Raw genomic sequence first — 22386 nt, 5'->3', positions numbered from 1 at the left:
AGAATGCCAAGTATGTGAATTGAAATGCATATTGGCCCGATCAAGAGATGTTCGCCAGTCTATGTATATTTGCGTGAACTTAATCATTCTACACTCTCGACCACTATATCTGCATTTCTTATTGAGCAACAAACCGACCTTTAAGTTGTAACATTTAAAGTCTTTTTTCTTATTGCCGATGTCATATAACGCGAAGTTTATCAGCTTCTGATGCTGCATGTGTAAAGAGGTGTACTCAAACTCGCAAAGTAACACAATGACATATGCATGACGTCACTCGTGCACCGTCACTCACTTCTGATAATATGACAAGCTCTTGAAATATTCCTAATTTTGTCCGGAGAATATGAAATGTCATTGTTACAGAGTGTAAAATTATATATATATATATATATATATATATTAATATATATATATATATATATATATATATATATATATATTATGTATATATAAAACCAAATAATTAAAATATTTACAATACTGAAAGCAGAGAATATAGATGGTCGATGTCCTGTACTACGGTTCCCTCACAAATACGAATTCCTCTTACCTGCGTTGTTAAGGTTGGCGAAATACGTGTGTGTTTCAGCTAAATCATTAAGTAGGTTAGCTATACATGCATTTTTGAGTAGTGCTTTGTAAATTAAATAAAACGTCCGAATTTGTCACCAAAGTGTGGATTCAAATTTTGCTGTAGATCGGTAATCGAGGTGGCTATATATCACAGAAAAATGGGACCGCGTTGATTCGAAAATAACGCCCTGTTGGTTCTTTAGAAGGTGTACCCAGTCTCCGTATTAGTCAACACAGGGGCTTGACGAGTTGATGCACTTCGTTTATGTCCTGGTTTCTGTTCAAATCTCTCGTGACAAGTCGCCATCTTTCAAATGGGTGGGTTCAAAGGTTGGTGTCGGGTAGATAAGACTGCAAGTATAAAATACATGTAATTTGCGTAAGAAGAGCTGGTGAGTGAGATAATACGTATGTTGAATCATCGTACTTAGGGGAGAACCATTTCATTTCTAGGGGAGGGGCTGGAGGATTTTTGGCATAAAAAATTATCGACAGGTGAAGAAAAAAATGGATCCAGTAATGTCTTAATGTCCAGTAATGACAGAAAATAGAAAAATAAAATTTGCTGCCACAGTGGCGGGGGAAAAATTGATGCCATACCTATTTCCTCCAGCCCCCCTGAAATCAAATGGTTTTCCCCTTAAAGTACGGCTCTTTCTTTACAACTCACAGTACAGTCGACACACGCACACACATACCCCGAAAATACAACCATGTATGTGTACATCTATTCACCGTCGTGAATGTACAGTTGTTAGGGCCATATTTATTGTCTCTGGTACCTTTTGTGATCTGTAAACTCTCTGTTACGCCTCCATTGCCCTTCTGTTTGATTCCATCGTCACAGCGCTTTCCCCAGCATACCAAAACATTTCTTTTCTCTATCACGCACGTTATGCTAACAACAGAATTTCACCCATTGCATTAGATCAGACACTCAAAACGGACGTTGTATTAGATTCCGAACAGTTCGTGTGCCTTGCGATACCCACTTTAGTATGGGATAAACCATTTTCCGTCTACAATCAGTTCCACGTGCGGCTACATGTGCACACGTTCATATCATCATACAAGCTTTGTGCGAGACTAATGTTTGTGGTGTATGAGGTCAAGTGCAATGTCAGGTTTTAGACCAAGAGAGGGCGTTTATCCGATAAGAGTTAACTCGTAAGTTTGTTCGTTCGGTCGACACGTTCAAAGTCATGTAGATTTGTTTTATTTTTGCCATTTTGTAAAAAATAGATTTATCTTTTTTTTTAAAAAATAGGAGAAGAAGGCAACTTTGAAAGAGTCAAATTAGGTTGACCCGATCATTTTTAAACGCCAGGCTTGATGAAGCATCAAGACTGCAGAACACTATAGGTTTGCTCGATGCACTATATTCATATACATTCAACATTATCCTAGGGATGGTTTGCTACTCTATCCTGACACCGTGATATGCTCCCTGTGATTAATGAGTTTTCCACTGCAGGAAAAGAGCAGTCCAAGTATTCTGCAGGTACACTGGTGCAGTTGCAACTCGACTTACCTGATTGACTGCGGACCGGCCATAATTAATGTTAATACTAGGTCGCTGTATCCTGAACTGTAACAGAAGAAACAGCATAAATAAATATTTCCATGAACAGAATATGAATTGAAAGAGGCATATTGTGGATAACATTACAAAGAAAGCAATTGTTCACACGGATTTAACCCTTTCACCCCCATGGTTCAGCCGAATCCCATCGTTATCAGTTGTGATTGAGGGCATGTTTACTGGGAACTGGGGGTGAACAGGTTAAAATTTGATGGAAGAAAAATACGACGAAGAGTGAATCAAATAATTACACACAGGGTAATAGGTAACCGCGTTAAAGCAGTGAGGACACCGTAATATATTAATTTTCAAGTCAGGTTACAGGGAGAAGCTGAATCCAAACCTGAATACCAAACCTAAACGCCGCATTGAAAAGCTATGTCCAGTTAAATGGCCAGGAGCTGTCACTTTTGATTTTCTCGGTACGCTTTGTTTTTAATGTCAATTACAGTTTCTTCTTCTACTCCTTTGGGAGTACAGCAAGATCTTGCGATTGATATCCACAACAAAAATAGTGAAATATATTATCAAAATATACAGCTACTGGCTCTGTAACTTTTCCGCTTAGACTTGACGGTGACTGCTAAAAAACGTAGTCAATCTGATTAAATTCAGATGTAGGGATGTTGACGTTCCCATCTTTGCTTCTCTTTTGCTGTTCTCGTTTGCCGATAGTCGCCCCACTACATCTGAACCACTGCCATGGAATATCCCGTTCAAATCTCGGGCATCGGCTAGATTAATCGACCAATCGGAAAGAGGTTTACAACTCCCACTCGTGATGGATTGCAGCATTGTATTTTAAAACGCAATGCAATTGGCTCCTACAAAGCGCGAGATATGAATCTTCTATAATGGCAGTGGATCGGATGCTGTAAAGCACAGACAAATAGAAACTGTTTCTTCTATTTGTCTGTGTGTACAGCTACTGTAGCAGCTGACGAGAACAGAATTGAAAGGACATTCAAGCAAAGAGGCAACGTCGCCATCTCTGCATCTGATTTTATGAGATTGATAGGTAGCAAGACCTGCGTCCTGAACACAGTCTCTCCACCACTTTTGCCGAACAGCCAATGTCTACAAAAGGCACCAAAAATGTGGGGCTGATGTCTAGGAAGCTATTATCCAATTGAGTAGTTGAATCTTACAGTTTTAATTGAAAAATACAAAATTAATAGACTCCCTAAGTTGCTCTGAATAGTGACAATCGACCAATCAGAGATAACCTTCCGAGCACGCTGCATATCAGCAAATTTGTATAGTTGATGTCTTACCGTTAACGTGTCATCGCCATTCGCATACGTCAGGTTTGATACTGCAAGCGGGAACTTTTTCCTCCAATCATTGTCATCGTCTGCTGCATTCCAGAGGTCCTCCCATTCATCGCTCGATAGCCTCTTGTTATTCACCCACGTAGTTCCTGGGAAGTCAAGTTCATTTGGCGTGCCCGATTCAAAACTGCGGAAGGTGCCGCCCGTGTATGATGACGAGTCTTGCGACTTTGCGTTTGATATCTCGCTGAAATGGAAATGAAGGCTATATCTTAGACATAGATAAACACCTATCCGAGGTCTGCATACATTCGGGAAGCCTTGAACTTTATCAGTGGGGTGGCTGGATGGGTTAGGGGTTGTGATTAGACACCCATTCAATATGACGAATTTTGTTCCATTCTTAAAACATATACGACTGCAATGTTTTAAAGCTCTTGAACTTACATGCATTGTCGAACAAAAAGTAACGGAAAATATTAATGTTATGACAATCGAGTTGAAGTTTAGGTTCAATTGCTAATACAATCTAAATCACCTTATTTAAGTCTTCCTTTCATACTTGATCATTTGAGTTACAGTAACTTTTGAGTTATCCTAGCAAACCGGTACATGTAATTCATTTTTGTTTGTGTTTGTGAGTTTGTGAGTCCTGAGGACCAGCTTGCTAAATCAGTTCAAGCTCGATGAATTGCGTTCTAAGATTATTTTCAGATAAACAAAGTCAATTTCCCAACGCTGTCAACTCCTTACACTTTACTTCATACACAAGATTTGAATAGGAGTTTCTTTGTAATAGACAGAAATGTCCGGAAATTGTTAACACTTTACTTCCAGATAAACCGTCTTTGTTTCAAGTCATTTATAGTGCGTTGAACGAAAATGTTGGTGACCTTTTGGCACGATCACTAAACAAACTAGGTAATACTAGTAATGACTTGTGTCCTCCCTATCAGGGGTATTATCTTGGTCACCCTCGTTTTCCAGTTGGGAGAAATGTAATGCATATTATCGATGAGTAGTCGGTATTAAGGTAGTTCGCGCCTCGAAAATGAAAGACTTAAACTTTTACTCATACTTTTCTTAAGGAATCTTTCAACAATGCTCTTTCAAAATCAAGAATAAAAATCGGAGGTCACCGTGCAAATTTTGGTACTCTAGGAAAACAAATGACCCAAGATTTACGGATATTTGAAATTCAAAATTGCCTCCAACCTTTTGTTAACTCTACGAAGAAAAATAAAATTTTCATATTTCGAGAAAGCTAAGCCGATGAAAAGTTTTCTTATAAAGAGCTTTAAAATGAACCCAAACAAGTGGTATATCAGAAAAGAATTGTAAAAGTTTGAGAGTCCGAATATCTGTCCCCGAGGCACATTCTACCTTAAGTTAATGCAATATAATTTTGGATATGATTGTTATTCTTCTTATTTAAAAAGACTTGCTGATAGCGGGGCTCTACTATAAATATGTAGACAGAATCCACTGGCATGTCCCGAAAAGTTGCTCAGAAATGGTTAACGGCATTCGTTGGCACCAGATTGTCTCATCAGAAAATTTACCCACCAGATTACAATTTCAATGGAAAGCAAAAGGCTATCACACCTCCAAAATCCTCTTACAGACTAGAACAAGGCGATCCCTGGGATCGCGAGCAATGGCTCAGAAATGGTTAACAGTTTACATTAGTCCTGGATTCAACATGATTGCATATGACATTGACCATAGACCGTAGCTTTGACACGTTATGTTGTATACTGACATGATTTTAGTAGATCAATGTCACATCTCTGTCGAGGGACAAAACAGTTGACCAAAACGAGTGTTTTCAAATGTTTTCCCGAAAATATTAACTAATGGTGTGAAATTAATTGGGTCTGATTATTTTCAATAAACCAGAGGAACTTGTATATAGACACATTATCTGATCTTGTTCAAAGGTTGTTACATCTTGCCGTTGGAATAAACACTGTTGAAGCACATATTGATCAATCAACACTGCACAATGGTTCAGTTTGCTGACTACCAAAGTGACTTTCCACCATAAAAACCCACATTCTGGATGTTATCAAAATAAATAAAATTGTATAAACAGCATCAAAACAAATGTAGCCCCTTACTGATTGTTGTCAGAGTAGTTGTTTTCCGGGTCCATTTTCTTCATTTTCCTTTTCTCGCTCATCTGTTTCAAACAACACAAGACCAGCATCGCTATTACAATCACTAGAAAGGCAAAACTCAATGATACCGCCAATATGATAGTGCTTCTGGATACGACCGTCTCGCATCGATCGCCTATGTAGGTTTTCCCGCTGTCATTCGGGCACCTGAGAAAAAAGACAGAGAGAAATTATGTAGCTGAAAAAAGTCACTGGATTAGAGTGTAGAAGTCTGCGCTGAGACAGCTGGCTTGGTCTGAAGAACGACAGGTGAACAGGTAGTCTAAGTGCAATTTTGATGGAACGGACACATGATCAGCGCGGGAAAACGGGTATGCAACGACAAGGAGTGACGATGTATATAGCTCGGAAAGCATATATATTTTGAGAGCAGACAGTGAACATAACAGTGGTCGAAAGGGTTGCTGGAACAGCCGAACATACGGAAAAGTTTGCCGCGGCGGATACTTCCATAAACTAACAAATACACTACTTAGTTTTGTATATGACAAAACGGTGTCACTTTTGCACAATTCAAATATTATTCAAGGATAATTTTAACATTTTTCATTACAAATATGCAGTTGTATTATCCCGAAGACACTTTGTCCACTAAAGTTTTTAAGCGATAAAGAATGGATGGGATTTCGAGAGGCCGAAAATCTCTCTAAAGGCACATTTTTGTTTTAATTTCTTCCAAATCAGAGATTTCATGAGTTGCAAAGTTCAACTTACCAACACTTCACGCCGTTTTCTGTGTGTTCACATAAGCCATCATTGTAGCAATAGTCACTTTTACATTGTGACTGGCATACACAGCTCTCCCCCGTATCGAATGTTTCCATGCCAACACCGCAGACAGCATTTGCGCACCAATCAACATCTTCAGCTGTGGATGTAAAATAACGAAGAGTCTGGTTGTTAAGGTGGTATGCGCCTCGAAAGTGAAAGACTTAAACTTTTGTTCAAACTTTCCTCGGGGAATCTTTCAACCATTATCTTTCAAAATCAAGAATAAAAATCGGGGTCACCGTGCAAATTTTGGTACTAGAGAAACAAATTACCCAATATTTGAAATTCAAAATGGCCACCGCCCATCTGTTAACTCTGTGGAGAAAACTAAATTTTTCGATTTTCGAAAAACTAAGACGGTGAAAAGTTTTTTACACCAAGAGCTTTAAAATGAACTCCACAAGATATAGTTCAGAAAAGAATTGTAAAAGTTAGAAAGTCCGAATATCTGTCCCCGAGGCGAGTTATTTTAATGCTTTCGGCGGGTTTCCTGGTCGCGTCACCGTTGTGTCTGCACATAGGCAGTTGTTCCTCTCTACTGTATATTACCTTCGACAGTAGAAGAGAAACTTCTACAGTCTATGGTATTACCGATGTTAGTATCGAAGCCAGTACGGCGTTTTTCTGACCACACCGATTAGATTACAGAAGGGCGCGTTGTTGGCGGTGCATAATCTGTGTGTACTATACCACTTAGACTCTCCACAGTCGCTGTGCCTTGTTTGTGCGCGCCAAGGTGGGCCTGCATTCGAAGGCTACGCTGTGCAGCTAGGAGCACGCGCTGCCAGACACAGCGACTGTCCGTTTTTGCAAGTATATGAATATTCATAAGGGCAGTGACGTCAAAAGAAACATCTATCTAACTGGGCGGAGAGAATATATACTAGTAGCTGGTACACTTATATACGCGGTATGTTTTTATTTTTCATTTTTCATTTTATTTGGCTATGGTACTTGTCATTTTTATTTTGATTAACGGATGTGTGGAGTTCTATAAAGTACCCGGATCAGGCAGAAATCCAACCGGTCGCTTGCAAGAACGTCCAGACCCTGGGATTCGCGTCGCGTCTCTGAAGGGCGCGCGCGTGTTCCAACAGGGAAGAACGCGAATCGCAGGGTCTCTGCCAGACTATATACCACTATGAAGGCACAGTACTGTAACTGCGATATACCATTGTTCAAATCTATTCATATAATTCTGAATGTGAATTACTTTTCAAAATTAAAAACAGGATTCATAAACTTTCTAAGAATGGATTATCTGTTCAAATTAATAAAAAAACTACAATAATTACAGTAAAACGAGGTATCCACTTTTAAAAATTGCTCGTAACAATTATCGGTCAATGGAGGTGAAAGTTAAAACCGCGAGTCACCTGGTCGTATTCGTCTAATGTTCGCAGAAACACAAACAGAACTGTTATTGTTTCAGTATTTACCGCCGTTCAAACCATTGAACAATATTAGGATATTTTTATCGAGAAAATAATGAAATAAATCTATACACTGACTTTCCCTATGTTGTTTATGATAAGGTATCTTTGATAATTATACCAAACTCATAGTATCGTGTCCATTTTATCTTTTATGTACCACAAGTACTCTTAACAATATCAATTCCACATCAAATTTCTTACATAATTCAATCATCCAAAAGGTTCCAATTTCAAGCTTTTGTAGATTCCGATCAAGGGTGAAATCGAAAATATGGCTAGATAACAGTCGCTTACCGTCACAGAGGGAAGACTGCTCTCCACATGGTTGTTCAGTCACTTTAAACGTGTCACTTAGTGTGTCGTTCTCGATCTCTTCGCTGATTCCTGTCTGCTCATAGAGATCTTTAGCATCCAGCTGCGCAGTCTCACTGAGAGCATCGTATGTGACGTCATACTCGACGACAACAATTTTCGATAGTGCGCCCACTTCTTCTCGTCGGAATTTCCCGTTCACAGCTACATCGTTCCTACAGGTTACCAGCCAAACGTTAACGAGATGCAAACACATTAAATGTATACTGTCACCTGTTCCAATTTTGCCACAGTTACTATGGAAAGAGAAAATCTAACCAATCACAGATTTTAAGCAGTTGGCCGCTTTTTAAAAACAGTGCCCTCAGATGGGCATTTTGAATACTAAGGAACGCCCCTTTGACCATATATGGGCATATTTAGATTACAGGTGACTGTATACCTTTTAACGGCAAATATCACGTGATATATTGTAAGTCACGATAGATACATTCAACCTTCGTTTGCTTTGTTGCATTGGCGGATGTTTTACGGCAGAAAGATGGTACTGCTTGAAAGAAGCGCGAAGGCATGGCAGTATTGTGTTCACTCATTTTCTGCGTTGATGGTGAAGGAAACGACTGCATTGCCATGTGGATGAATATTTGATGTTAAAGTAACCTTTTTTGAGCGCCAAAGTCAATTTCATCTCCTTTAGAAAATATACTCCAGTCAATATTTTGCAGATTTTTGTCAAAATTTTGATAACAACCTGTAGCAAATGAAATGTGATGTCCATTTGGTCCAAAACTATCGAAAAATTACAGAAAAAATCATAAAAATTTGAAAAAATGTTGCACTAAAATTTTGGTGGGAACAATTACAGCACTCAAAGGGTTAAACTCCTATGACGGAATGAGTGATTGTTGATGCCCTCAAAGCATTTGAACTGTAAAGGTCTAAGTTTGGCATCTAGCTATGTACTTCAAGCTCGAATCTCCTAACGACTTCCTAGCTCATAGTGATTAACACAAAATGCAGACTGTGTTCATTCCTCATTCATAATGCATTTTTATGTAAATAAACGTCCTGATTTAAATGTATCATTTTCTAGCCTAACACTCTATACTGTTAATGTGGAAAATGCGTTTGACTGTTCGACGAATGAATGAAAGAAGGATGGAAGAAATAGAAATATATATCAAATTTGAGTTTTTGTAATGTTAGTAAAGAGATAGTAATACAAGTTAGTTTTTCGTTGCCATGTATTGCAACTTTACGCTCCCACAATATCGTTCCTTCTTTTGTGCAACGATACAGTAGATTTTCGATCGGATTCGAACTCACAACGTACAGCAAAAACATCAAGGTCAAAACCGCTAGGCCAAATCCCAATCCTTTAAAAAAGGTGGTTCAATGACCGAGCTAAGTATCGTAATATTGTAAAAGGTACATTTCCCTGAATTTTGTGTAATGTTTACAGCTGTTGACGTACCAGTTTGTGGACTTCACTGAGCAGTCAAGCAGGTCACCATCTTCTCCGAGGTCATAATATGGACATATCTGAAAAACAAGATGGACAAGACCGATACTGTGGAGTGAGAAAGTAGATCTTAAACTATGCATTAACAATCGAGATATGGTTATGGATGAGATAAATAGCAAACAAAAAACCAAACATTTTAAATATGATACTCTTACATCGTATCATACCTATATATCTCAGGAACAGTAAAGAGAAAAGGAGCCGATGGGACTTATGATGAAATGTGTAACATGTTCTCGTCAATGTTTTAAATATTCAATATTATCATACTTACAGATGATTCAAATTCTTTGATAAACTCGGTTTCATCTTCGGAAGTAGTCGAAACTTCCATACCATAATTGTAAATTTTCTCTGGAGCCTCCTCGTCTAAAAAGACATGTTAACAAGACAACGTATTAATCAACTGCAAGGTTTTCAAGTAGAAATTACTATTAAAAATTCACCGTGTTACAAACCTGCTGGTGCGATCTTTCTCTATTTTTATATCGGTACTTCTAGTCGAAATACGAAGATAGGTGACCACATTTTGTAAGTCGACTTCTTCGGAAATAAAACATGTTTCACTTAAACCGGTATGACTGACATTATACTTCGCATGGTTTTAGAAATGACTTTGAACAATATGGTTTATGTGAGATGAGAAACATCATTTCTTTTGAAGCAGTTCTTCATTGCATGTTTTATTCAAAACATTACTGTTCCAAAGGAAGGATTAACTCACAAACACTTACACTCAGGCTCTTCATCTTCAGGAATAGGTCCGATGTAGTTTGAACGTGTTGTGCTTGCATGACTTGTTATAATATTTGTAGAACTTTCTGGTACAGCATGCGTTGAAGATGTACTTTCTGTCTGTTGACTTGTTGTGCCCATTGAACTAGGCTCACCACTTGAACTTGGGGATGAAGACGTGGATACTGTGGTTAATGGACCAATACTTGACTGTTCGCTGGTTTCGACCGTTGAACTGACTCCATCTCTTGTTGTTGACGTAATGGAGCCTTCACTTGTTGTGTCTGCTGGACTACTTTCTTCACTAGCTGTCGTGGTTTCTATCGGCTCGTCACTTGTTTGTTGTGTGGTAACACTGGCTCCACTTGTTGCTGCTGAAGTTGTCGTTGGTTGACTTGTTTCGCCTGGTGAAGTGCCTGCCTCACTTGTTGTTGAAGGAGAGGGATCTTCACCTGTAGTATCTGCTGAACTACTTTCTTCGATAGCTGTCGTGCTTTCTATTGGCTCGTCACTCGTTTGTTGTGTGGAAGCACTGGTTCCACTTGTTGGTGCTGTAGTTACCGCTGGTGGACTTGTTTCATCTGTTGAAGTAACTGCCCCACTTGTTGTTGAAAGAGAGGGACTTTCACTTGTCGTGTCGACTGGACTACTTTCTTCGCTAGCTGTCGTGGTTTCTATTGGCTCGTCACTTGTTTGTTGTGTGGAAGCACTGGTTCCACTTGTTGGTGCTGTCGTTGCCGCTGGTGGACTTGTTTCATCTGTTGAAGTAACTGCCTCACTTGCTGTTGAAAGAAAGGGACCTTCACTTGTCGTGTCGACTGGACTACTTTCTTCACTACCTGTCGTTGTTTCTATCGGCTCATCACTTGTTTGTTGTGTGGTAATACTGGCTCCACTGGTTAGTGCCGTAGTTGCCGTTGGTTGACTTGTTTCATCTGTTGAAGTAACTGCCTCACTTGCTGTTGAAAGAGAGGGAGTTTCACTTGTCGTGTCGACTGGACTACTTTCTTCGCTAGCTGTCGTGGTTTCTATTGGCTCGTCACTGGTTTGTTGTGTGGAAGCACTGGTTCCACTTGTTGGTGCTGTCGTTGCCGCTGGTGGACTTGTTTCATCTGTTGAAGTAACTGCCTCACTTGCTGTTGAAAGAAAGGGACCTTCACTTGTCGTGTCGACTGGACTACTTTCTTCACTACCTGTCGTTGTTTCTATCGGCTCATCACTTGTTTGTTGTGTGGTAATACTGGTTCCAATGGTTAGTGCCGTAGTTGCCGTTGGTTGACTTGTTTCATCTGTTGAAGTAACTGCCCCACTTGCTGTTGAAAGAGAGGGAGTTTCACTTGTCGTGTCGACTGGACTACTTTCTTCGCTAGCTGTCGTGGTTTCTATTGGCTCATCACTTGTTTGTTGTGTGGTTATACTGGCTCCACTGGTTAGTGCCGTAGTTGCCGTTGGTTGACTTGTTTCATCTGTTGAAGTAACTGCCTCACTTGCTGTTGAAAGAAAGGGAGTTTCACTTGTCGTGTCAACTGGACTACTTTCTTCACTGGCTGTTGAAAGAAAGGGACCTTCACTTGTTGTTTCGACCGGACTACTTTCTTCACTAGCTGTTGTGGTTTCTGTCGGCTCGTCACTTGCTTGTTGTGTGGTAACACTGATTACACTGGTTAGTGCTGTAGTTGCCGTTGGTTGACTTGTTTCACCTGTTGAAGTGCCTGCCTCACTTGTTGTTGAAGAAGAGGGACTTTCACTCGTTGTTCCGACCGGACTACTTTCTTCACTAGCTGTTGTGGTTTCTGTCGGCTCGTCACTTGTTTGTTGTGTGGTAACACTGGCTTCACTTGTTGGTTGACTTGTTTCACCTGTTGAAGGGCCTGCATCATTTGTTGTTGAAGAAGAGGGACTTTCACTTGTTGTTTCGACCGGACTACTTTCTTCACTAGCTGTTGTGGTTTCTGTCGGCTCGTCACTTGCTTGTTGTGTGGTAACACTGGCTTCACTTGTTGGTTGACTTGTTTCACCTGTTGAAGGGCCTGCCTCATTTGTTGTTGAAGAAGAGGGACTTTCACTTGTTGTTTCGACCGGACTACTTTCTTCACTAGCTGTTGTGGTTTCTGTCGGCTCTTCACTTGCTTGTTGTGTGGTAACACTGGCTTCACTTGTTGGTTGACTTGTTTCATCTGTTGAAGGGCCTGCCTCATTTGTTGTTGAAGAAGAGGGACTTTCACTTGTTGTTTCGACCGGACTACTTTCTTCACTAGCTGTTGTGGTTTCTGTCGGCTCGTCACTTGCTTGTTGTGTGGTAACACTGGCTTCACTTGTTGGTTGACTTGATTCACCGGTTGAAGGGCCTGCCTCATTTGTTGTTGAAGAAGAGGGACTTTCACTTGTTGTTTCGACCGGACTACTTTCTTCACTAGCTGTTGTGGTTTCTGTCGGCTCGTCACTTGCTTGTTGTGTGGTAACACTGGCTTCACTTGTTGGTTGACTTGTTTCACCTGTTGAAGGGCCTGCCTCATTTGTTGTTGAAGAAGAGGGACTTTCACTTGTTGTTTCGACCGGACTACTTTCTTCACTAGCTGTTGTGGTTTCTGTCGGCTCGTCACTTGCTTGTTGTGTGGTAACACTGGCTTCACTTGTTGGTTGACTTGTTTCACCTGTTGAAGGGCCTGCCTCATTTGTTGTTGAAGAAGAGGGACTTTCACTTGTTGTTTCGATCGGACTACTTTCTTCACTAGCTGTTGTGGTTTCTGTCGGCTCGTCACTTGCTTGTTGTGTGGTAACACTGGCTTCACTTGTTGGTTGACTTGTTTCACCTGTTGAAGGGCCTGCATCATTTGTTGTTGAAGAAGAGGGACTTTCACTTGTTGTTTCGACCGGCATACTTTCTTCACTAGCTGTTGTGGTTTCTGTTGGCTCGTCACTTGCTTGTTGTGTGGTAACACTGGCTTCACTTGTTGGTTGACTTGTTTCACCTGTTGAAGGGCCTGCCTCATTTGTTGTTGAAGAAGAGGGACTTTCACTTGTTGTTTCGGCCGGACTACTTTCTTCACTAGCTGTCGTGCTTTCTATCGGCCCATCACTTGTTTGTTGTGTGGTAACACTGGCTTCACTGGTTAGTGCCGCAGTTGCTGGCCAGTCACTTGATGTTTCTGCAGGACTACTGACCTCACTAGCTAATACTGAGGTTACTGACTGACTACTTGTCTGTTCTGGAGGATCACTTATTTCACTTGATGGTGTCATACTTTCTGATATTTCGCTAGTTGACACTACGGACGTAATGTCATTATTTGTCGAAGATGATGAGGGTTCTTGCATAGTTGTGGCCACTGGACTGGTTGCATCACTAGTCGATGCTGTGGTTATTGGCCCATCGTTTGTTTGTTCGGTAGGTACATTACTTGTCGTGGTTGTTGTCTCTGGTTCTGCACTGGTCATACCTGTGGAAACAGTTTCATCACTTGATTCATAGAACGTGGTTTCTTCACTCGTTGTCTGTACTGAACTACTTAGATCAGTGGATGCTGATGTGGCCATGGTTTCATCACTTGATGGAGCTGACGTTGCTGGTGCATAACTTGATACATCTGTGGAACTAGTTTCCTCACCTGTTGACGATGTTGAAGGTTCCTCAATTGTCGTACCCGCTAAAGTATATATATATATATATATATATATATATATATATATATATAATATATATATATATATATATATATATATATAATATATATATATATTTTATTATATATATATATATATATATATATATATATATATATATATATATATATATATATATATATATATATATATATATATATATATATATTAATCACATGCAATTGTTCCATAACAAAAAGTACGAAATTGGTACAAAATTGTCAAAGTTCCTTTGGTCTCTTTAGTCTCTAAAGTAAAAGGATCAGGTCTTTGATGTGTCATAGTCAATTATTGATAAAGCATCGAGTTACTCACAAGAGAGGAAAACAGAGTTAGTGTCCTCTAGGAACTCTTTGCCATCCAAATGTGTATCTTATCTATGAAAAATTAAGGCCGGTATTTATAGTTGGGATAGCATTATTTCATTTTCATGACAGTGTTACACACTTTTTCAGTTTCTATCGGGTGTTACTCAAAGAAAACTCTTGGAAAATGGTGATATTTTGAGATCATTTTATTACACATTCGCAGCTATTGGGGCTGTAATGGTAATATATTCTGCTATATCACACCTCGAAGTTTTGTGTCTGTACTACTTCATTGGTTTTGTTGGTATTAAATCATAGGTCTTTGGTGATCTGAAACCTTGATAACCTTTGAGGGCGTCGTTGTCAACACTTTAACCAATACCGACATGCCTATCAGGTAAACATTACGCGACAATTTGTCTTTTAGGGTTAACGTAAAGATAGCATATAGTGGGAGCACGTGCTCTTTCCTTAGTCCAAAGTGTTCATGAGAACATAAACAATTATAATTTTCGTTTCAAGGATGGCTAACACAGCTTTGATTTGATTTTTGTCACTCTTTCTGTTAAAGGGAATCCCGTCAAGTATATGATTATTGCACTGTTCCATATCTTACTTATTTCCTTACCCTACAGACCCTATTATTCATTAGATTTAAACTTACAATTACGTCATATAAGCTGTGACCCAAGACCATGGACCCACAGTCAGGTGGCTTCAATTTGTAGGAAATTCTTGTAGATTTTCTCACCAGCGTCCTCTACGTGCTTGTGCCTAATCCCCGACTTAGTTTACACATAGACCCTCTCGAGGGTCTATGGTTTACAGTAGTTATAAGCACTATTTAATTGGAGGTCATAGTCCCTTGGGCGTCGAAAGATTGCGGGGTCTTTGTTTGTCACCATAAAAGAATATTTCATGTGACTTATCATGATTAGTGTCACCCAAATTATGACATTATCAAACAATGTCTCGGTTTGGCGACAACACTGGGTCCGATGCAAAGATGCAGTAGGCCTACAATTCAACGGTGTCTTAGGGGTACCTCTGTACTTCCGAGTCATAAACATTAAACGCACCCTCAGACAAGTAGTTGTTTCTACGATAAGGAAGATGTAGCCGGCCCCGTTTTTTCACAGGTGTACAACTTTCGCTACATTACGAACATCCGGAAATATTACATCTTGCACACCGTATTTGCGAGATCAATACACAATTTTTCAGCATGCTGTGGGAGGAGTTTGGGGAACTTGTTTTCAAGAACGAACAATAATGATTTTCTCACAAGCTATTGTCCGCGCCTCGTATGTGGACGACTTACTAGTTCTTTTTTCAAACTTTCCTTGTTCTCTCCAACATTTGCATCGTGAACCCCAGTTTTTTATTCTTGATTTTGACAGAGGACTTTTCAACCACTCTCTTTCGAAATCAAGATTAAAAATTGGGGGTCACCGGGCAAATATTGGTACCAGAGAAACAAATAACCCGATATTTAAAGATATTTGAAATTCAAAAAGGCCGTCATCCCATAGTTATCTCTATGTGAGAAAACAAATTCCCGATTTTCACAAAACCAAGCTAATGCAAACTTTTGTTACTCCATATGCTTCAAAAAGAGCTCCAATAAGTGGTATAGACCGCAAGGATATGGTAAAAGTTTGTGAGTCCAAATATCTGTCATCGTGTCATTCTACCTTAAAGTTGCCTGGGAACATTGCATGATAGTAACGCTGTGTTATTATTATCCTGCATATATACACTCTCCATTATCGTCGAAAAAACTACTTTACTCTCACCTCCGATCATAGGACTGAATCTACCGTGTAAATATGCTCTGGCAATAATTTTTGACAGTCGATAAATCTGGAACTGATACACCGTCGACCCATTGTCGTGAGACGACGTAAATTATAAAGCCGGCCAAATTACGTATACTCCTTGATGTATTTAACTCGGACGACAAGAAAACAGCACACTGGGAAGATGTGTTGCCTTCGTATCTATGTCTCGAGGACCGTAACATTCTGCCACCATGTTGGAGGCATAGTCAGAATGAAGACAGATAAACTTCAAAGACCTTTTTGCGTTCGAAGTGAAGATGACTGTTCTTTGAGTCGGCGCATAGGGCCTACTTTTCCTATAAATATGACACTTTTCCATGTGAAAGTCATGCGCATATTATATTTTGTTAACATAAAAGGATACAAAATGTTTTGTCAACAGTTAATACGGCAGAGTATATTTTCCATTTTGAACGTCGCTGACGAAATTCCAACAGTCGATCCCTTAACCGCGTTCTGTCTTTTAAGGCACCACGCGCTTCGAAAGTGAAAGACTTAAACTTTTCGCTCAAGCTTCGCTTAATGAAGTTCTTAACCGTACTCTTACCAAATTGACAGTAAAAATCAGGGGTCACCGTGATAATTTTGGGACTAGAGAAACAAACTACCTAACAATTATGGATACCTGAATTTCAAAATGGCCGCCAGCTTGTGTTAAATCAATGGGGAATAATAACAACTCATATTTACGGGAAACCAAGATGATGAAAAGTTTTCTTTCTCAAATGGCTTGAAAATGAGCCCCAACAAGTGATAGATTAGAATGGTAAAGATTTGAGAGTTCGAATATCTGTCCAAAAGGCGCATTCTGCCTTAAAGGTATTCTCTCTTACAATCCTGACTTCACTGACTGATGTTACTCTTCGCGCAGAGTATCTATCCAATTTCGGAGCTATGTGAGAGGTCAGAAATTGATAGTCTGCGCCCCCAATCTGCGCTAGCGCATTTCAATCTGCGCTATCAATCTGCGCTCCCATTCTGCGCTATCAATCTGCGCTCCCATTCTGCGCTCTCGAACTCTCAGGGTACAGATCATGTAGTGATTAGAATTCAAAGAATATCCAAGGTAAAAGGGACAACATATTACATTATTGTTTTGAAAACTTGTATTTTTGTCCATTACTTTTTCCCGAACGACTTTGCTCAAACTGTCTATAGTTAGTTAACTTAGTGGTAGATGGTTTGTTGCGTTATAAGCTTATGTGTCCGCACAGTAGGTCAACCTAATGTCCCCAAATAAAAGTGCATTGGTGAATGCAAGTGTTTTAACTGGCTAACTTCTTTTCTCACTAAAATCTGCTTTACCTCATTCAAAACAGATCGGGCTGAACAGTTTCCGAGTTTGCCGAATCGGCACAACATCTTGCTGAGACACGCGAAGACCGAATTTGACTGTCGTGTCTGTTTTCAAAAATATCTTCGCACGGACGTACGCATGAACTGTGTTCAGAAAGGTAGAACACTGCGGGATTAAACTATGGTCACAGCTGAAAAGCTAGAATTGTCATTGTGGAACAAAAAACTAAATTAAATGTCATCGTTGACGTGTCATTATGTTGAAAATCTAGTTCCAAAAATGACTAATAAGTCACCAAAGTATCGGGAAAGTCAACTGCACAACCTAACCAATCGGCTATTTCCCATGAAGGAGCGACTTTGCACAATTTTTAAATATTGGTTATATACTGTCCACTATCGAAGTTTGACGTCCCATATATTTCTGTTATAGATAGATATATATTTCTGTTATAGATAACAGACTTGGAATACATGTTGAGTTCCATGTCAATACTAGACGTCACCACAACGAGGTACCTTGTATGTTGGCACGCTGGGTCTGCGTAATCGTCGATTATCCGATTTTTATCGGCGATGTTCGGACTCTAATACCGAGACTACACTTGTCAAAATCGCTGGAATTCTATCTGATAAATATCAGAGATTTCACCCATGAATAGATCTGGCTCAGCCCGGCGTTGTCAGTCTAACTCTAACTTTGATACAAGCACTGTGCGAAAAATCACATTTATCATATGCTTTACCTGGGTGATACGAGACTTGTCAAAACGCAGGTAAGTATATCCAATGTAGGTGCTACCGAAGATTTCACCACCTCATTGATCTGGTTCAGCCCGACGTCGTCAGTCTGATTTTATTTACAATACTAGACAATACTAAAGACTTGTCAAATCACTCGTATATAAATATCCGATATATTGGAGATTTCCCCTCTCCTCATATCTGACTTAACAATCCTAATTTCCTGAAAATATCCGATATCACATAAAAGTGCAATGTCGCTGTATCCTAGTGTCTACTGTCTATACCATTGATCATGACGTCGTGTCTTGTAAGATATGATTCCAGGTTTCGATGGATTAAAGCATATACTGCTGCATATGCGGCTTTGTTTGACCAGGAAACATGACGAGATACGACAGTTCTAAATTACCATGAGGATACCTCTTCTGTTTTTAGCTCCATGGTATTACGAATCATCGAATTTCCACAGTTTGTGGAGGGACAGTGTCAAAAGTTATGACAGAGGGACCGTGATCAAAGTGTAAAAGTTCTCAGAAACTCATGTCGATGCGATGTGCAATGATGACCAGTTGCTTTCACAGACCCAGCAAGCTAAAGAACTAAATTCGGGACTATCTCTATCAGTTTTAGGTTACTGATCTTCAGAGCAACAAGCGTTCGTAGCCAAATAAAGAACGTCAAAAAATGTTGGGATAGACGTTAGTCGACGTAGTCTTCTCGTGAACGTCCTTGAACCAGAACCGCGACCTTTATTTTTGATGCGTTGCGTTGTGAAAGGATTCATATATGTATCGAAATATACATATTCACGTGACTGAACTAGTTTCATGGTTGGTACAATGTAGCTATTCAAGGTTTTGGGGGGTCAAAGATAAGCATGTAAATGATTCCATTTTGTGGAGATGGTGAAACATCATCTGCTGTACCTTCTGTTCTGAATAGAACCGCCGGTTTCCATGGTGACCATGCGACGTCTGGGCTGTTGCCCGATTTTCCCATCGGGTTTCTAATACATGTAGTAACTGACTCTCTTGCTCCATTGCTAGTATTGTTGAAAAAGGGGATCAGATGTACGAATGTACGAATCTCTCTTTTATAAAATCCTTCTTGACAAAGACTATACCAGCTGTTTTCTTTTATGTACGTTTCACTTCGCAAACGGGCTCAATTTGAAAATTAAAAGCTAAACACCAAGGGTGTAAAACATTTTACTGGGCACTCTACCAGCGGTAGCAAAGACAAATTACATGGCGTCCTTGTATGATTGACTCGTTACGTCGTGCGCACTGTTGACAGTACAGTGGTCATGACTTTCTCTGCCGCGAGTTCCACATATTGTCCATTTATATGTAATATTTCACGCAGGAACCTGTCTGAAGGGGCTTCGCTACACTACAGCGAGATTTTTCCAATCATAACTTAGTCAAAGGAGGTCTTTTTAAACCTCCATGTTTCGATCAAGTTTGCCTTCAAGTTGCTCTCTATTTTGAATTGAACGTGCCCTGTTGCACAACCGTTTTCCTTGCTATAAAGTTGTAGCTAATATTGGTAAAAAGACGTCGAGTGCAACCGCCCAAAACGCAGAGTCATGTTTTGGCTAGAGTTGGATATTTCGTCTTCACATCTGTGGAAAAGTTTGCAGTAATCTCGAACGAATCTATTTAGTTTTCACCACACAAATGAACTATTTTATTAGTTTAGCTACTGTTATAGTGATAGTTGGGTTGAAAATGAGCTGATAGAGATGCTCAGCTTGTGAAATTATTGAGAAATTACAGGGACATGCTCGTGAGGGATTGTGACCAGAGAAAGATTTACGGACTGACAATTGTTTACAAGAGCAGAACTTCAATCGCAATTTTTGTGCTTGTTCGTTCAATCGTTCCGCATTAACATGGTTTCAACAATCGAAAGAGAAGGAGTACATACATTTATGAAAGAGCGTGTGCCACTATGGAATTATAGTATGTAATTTATTATCTTTGCAGACGTGACACCACCTTGCCTTGATTATATCAGGACAGGTTGATGCGGTGACAAGGGAGTACACTGTCGTTTCTGACCTCCTCGCATGATATAAACATAAAGCTAGAACGGATGTCATAATTTGTTGATCAATGCCATCTACGATCATACATGAAAACAAGGGAGCAGCATTAAAGTGCCGCAAAAGTTATGCAGTTTTAGTCGTGGGTCGTCCTTGTGGACGATTGAAAAAACTATTTACAGTTCGAACCAACCACTGAAGTTGAAATGACTGGTAGAAATCAGAGCGTTTCAAGTTCACAGGCATTCACTTCTTGCATGATAGGACTACATGTAAATCGCCTTCCTGTTATCAAGTGCAAATCTTGAAAAATCGAAAACGTCTCGAGAAAATATATCATTGTTTTTACTTGTCTTCTGCGATGTGTTATGGCATCAACTTACCTAATCGTCACCGTCATAGTATCAGTTTCTTCGACATCACTCTCTCAGATCAGTGACGTCATCTTTATTTGAGAAATTCATTAAATCCTCAATCGGAGTCAAACTCACAACGTGAGCACTCAGTCAGAGAAACAATATTTATAGTGACAGGCCAGGCATTGTATTGCGTTATGTGAAACAGAAACACATGATTTACATTTCCCTTTACGATTTTCGCGATTTTGTGCACAATTACAGTGAATTACTTTGGCAAGTTTACTCCCAACCTACCTTCCTGATCAGTACATAGCCAGATAACCATTGTTCACGTCATCTACAGGTCACCGGCCGCACACGCGTGTATTCAGCTAGCTTGACGTCAATTGACGTAGACTTGTCAATCATCATCACGGACATTGCGAACAGGTTAACGTCAGAATTGTCGGGCTCAAACGTTTCTCTGAACATGAACAGAAATGCTCAATATCGAGAGAGAAATCGTCAAAAAAGGTTTAAATAGTGACGGTAACCCAAACCAAAAGTTTGTATCCACTTGCGCTTACGTAGGCCATCCTACAAACTTCTTCAATCAATGTCCCAAGGTTGCTGCAGTGGCTGGTAGCAAGCCCTGCCACTCCCTTTTACTACATGTACTTGATCATTTCTTAACCTTTTTATATGAGAAAGAAAATTCATCGAATGTCTTCTTCATAGCCCTAAGGATCCATGAGACTATAACTGTATGTCGCGCTTGATTCGGAATTGCATTCGATCTTACAACCAGTCTTCCTGACAGTCGGTATGGTGTACAAGTGTCGGTATGGTGTACAAAAATACAAATCTATTTTAATAACACTAAACCATGCCATGTCTTATTATCTAGCGGGCAGCTATATCGCGGCAGTGTCACAAATGCCACCGTTATGACTAAAATCAAAACATTCATGGATCGAGAGCGCAGAATATATGGGAGCGCAGATTGATAGCGCAAAATGGGAGCGCAGATTGATAGCGCAGATTGAAATGCGCTAGCGCAGATTGGGGGCGCAGACTATCGATTTCTGACCTCTCACATACCTGATCCTAGACGTAAAATAGCAGCCCTGTAAACTGGTTAAAACGCCACACTTAAAATGTGTTCTTGATGTGCTGCTCAAATAAGCATAACTTGACATTCTTAGAGAGAATTCTGCGTCCGGTCGATTCATACACGACACCACACAGCATAGTACTAGTTATATTTCATTTTGATAACGTATAATTTCGTTAACATTTGCATGGACTTTCATGTCTGCCTATTATCTGCAAAACCTTATCTGCAAAACTCCATTTGCATATTCCAAGGATAGTTTTGCCCGCGAAAAATACATCGTTCGTGTTTTTCTTCAAAGTTTGTGCCAACAAATATTGGTCAAGGCCTTACTGATGTCGCGCACCATAATTTAATGTTGTCTGCGCAATGTGAAGGCCTTGAGTTCGTTTCGCAGTTTATCGAACGACCAAATTTTCATAAACAAGAACCTGATTGACACTCACCTACTACGAGACAACACCGGATCAACAGCCCCATCAAGATAAGAGACACAGTTATCGCATCTTGCCGTTGCCTTGACATTGCCGTTGTAGGGAAGATATTGAAGAAAAGCGAGCGAAAAAAAGGACGAAAAAGTTCTGCCACTGTCTGGTGAGGTTACGTTGAGCGTGTCGGTAATTATACAGACCACTCCCAGTCAT

At 39.9% G+C, this 22386-nt stretch overlaps 1 protein-coding gene across 2 annotated transcripts; it reads right to left on the bottom strand.

The window, feature by feature from the left end:
* Nucleotides 1-462: 462 nt before the first annotated feature.
* Nucleotides 463-22386, bottom strand: LOC139143860 (mucin-2-like). Of its 2 annotated transcripts, none has more exons than XM_070714442.1 (10): nucleotides 22189-22386; nucleotides 10388-13996; nucleotides 9928-10022; nucleotides 9603-9670; nucleotides 8111-8343; nucleotides 6324-6477; nucleotides 5550-5756; nucleotides 3433-3676; nucleotides 2108-2164; nucleotides 463-927 (listed from the first exon to the last, which is right to left on the bottom strand). In XM_070714442.1, exons 1-10 carry the CDS (start codon nucleotides 22265-22267, stop codon nucleotides 901-903), a joined length of 4773 nt encoding a protein of 1590 aa, XP_070570543.1. In that variant the 5' UTR covers nucleotides 22268-22386; the 3' UTR covers nucleotides 463-900. The 2 variants fall into 2 exon arrangements, with proteins under 2 accessions (XP_070570543.1, XP_070570542.1); XM_070714441.1 differs by having other exon boundaries at nucleotides 10388-14035; nucleotides 22189-22385.

Source organism: Ptychodera flava, chromosome 11 (assembly GCF_041260155.1).
Source record: "Ptychodera flava strain L36383 chromosome 11, AS_Pfla_20210202, whole genome shotgun sequence".
NCBI classification, from domain to species: Eukaryota; Metazoa; Hemichordata; class Enteropneusta; family Ptychoderidae; genus Ptychodera; species Ptychodera flava.
This window is presented reverse-complemented; position numbering and strand designations above follow the sequence as displayed.

Coding starts and splice junctions, on each gene's coding strand:
- LOC139143860 (XM_070714441.1), bottom strand. CDS start 22,267: ATGTCAAGGCAACGGCAAGATGCGATAACTGTGTCTCTTATCTTGATG. Junction 6,478..8,110: donor GCAGTCTTCCCTCTGTGACG/GTAAGCGACTGT, acceptor TTACATCCACAG/CTGAAGATGTTGATTGGTGC. Junction 928..2,107: donor GCCGGTCCGCAGTCAATCAG/GTAAGTCGAGTT, acceptor TTATACTTGCAG/TCTTATCTACCCGACACCAA.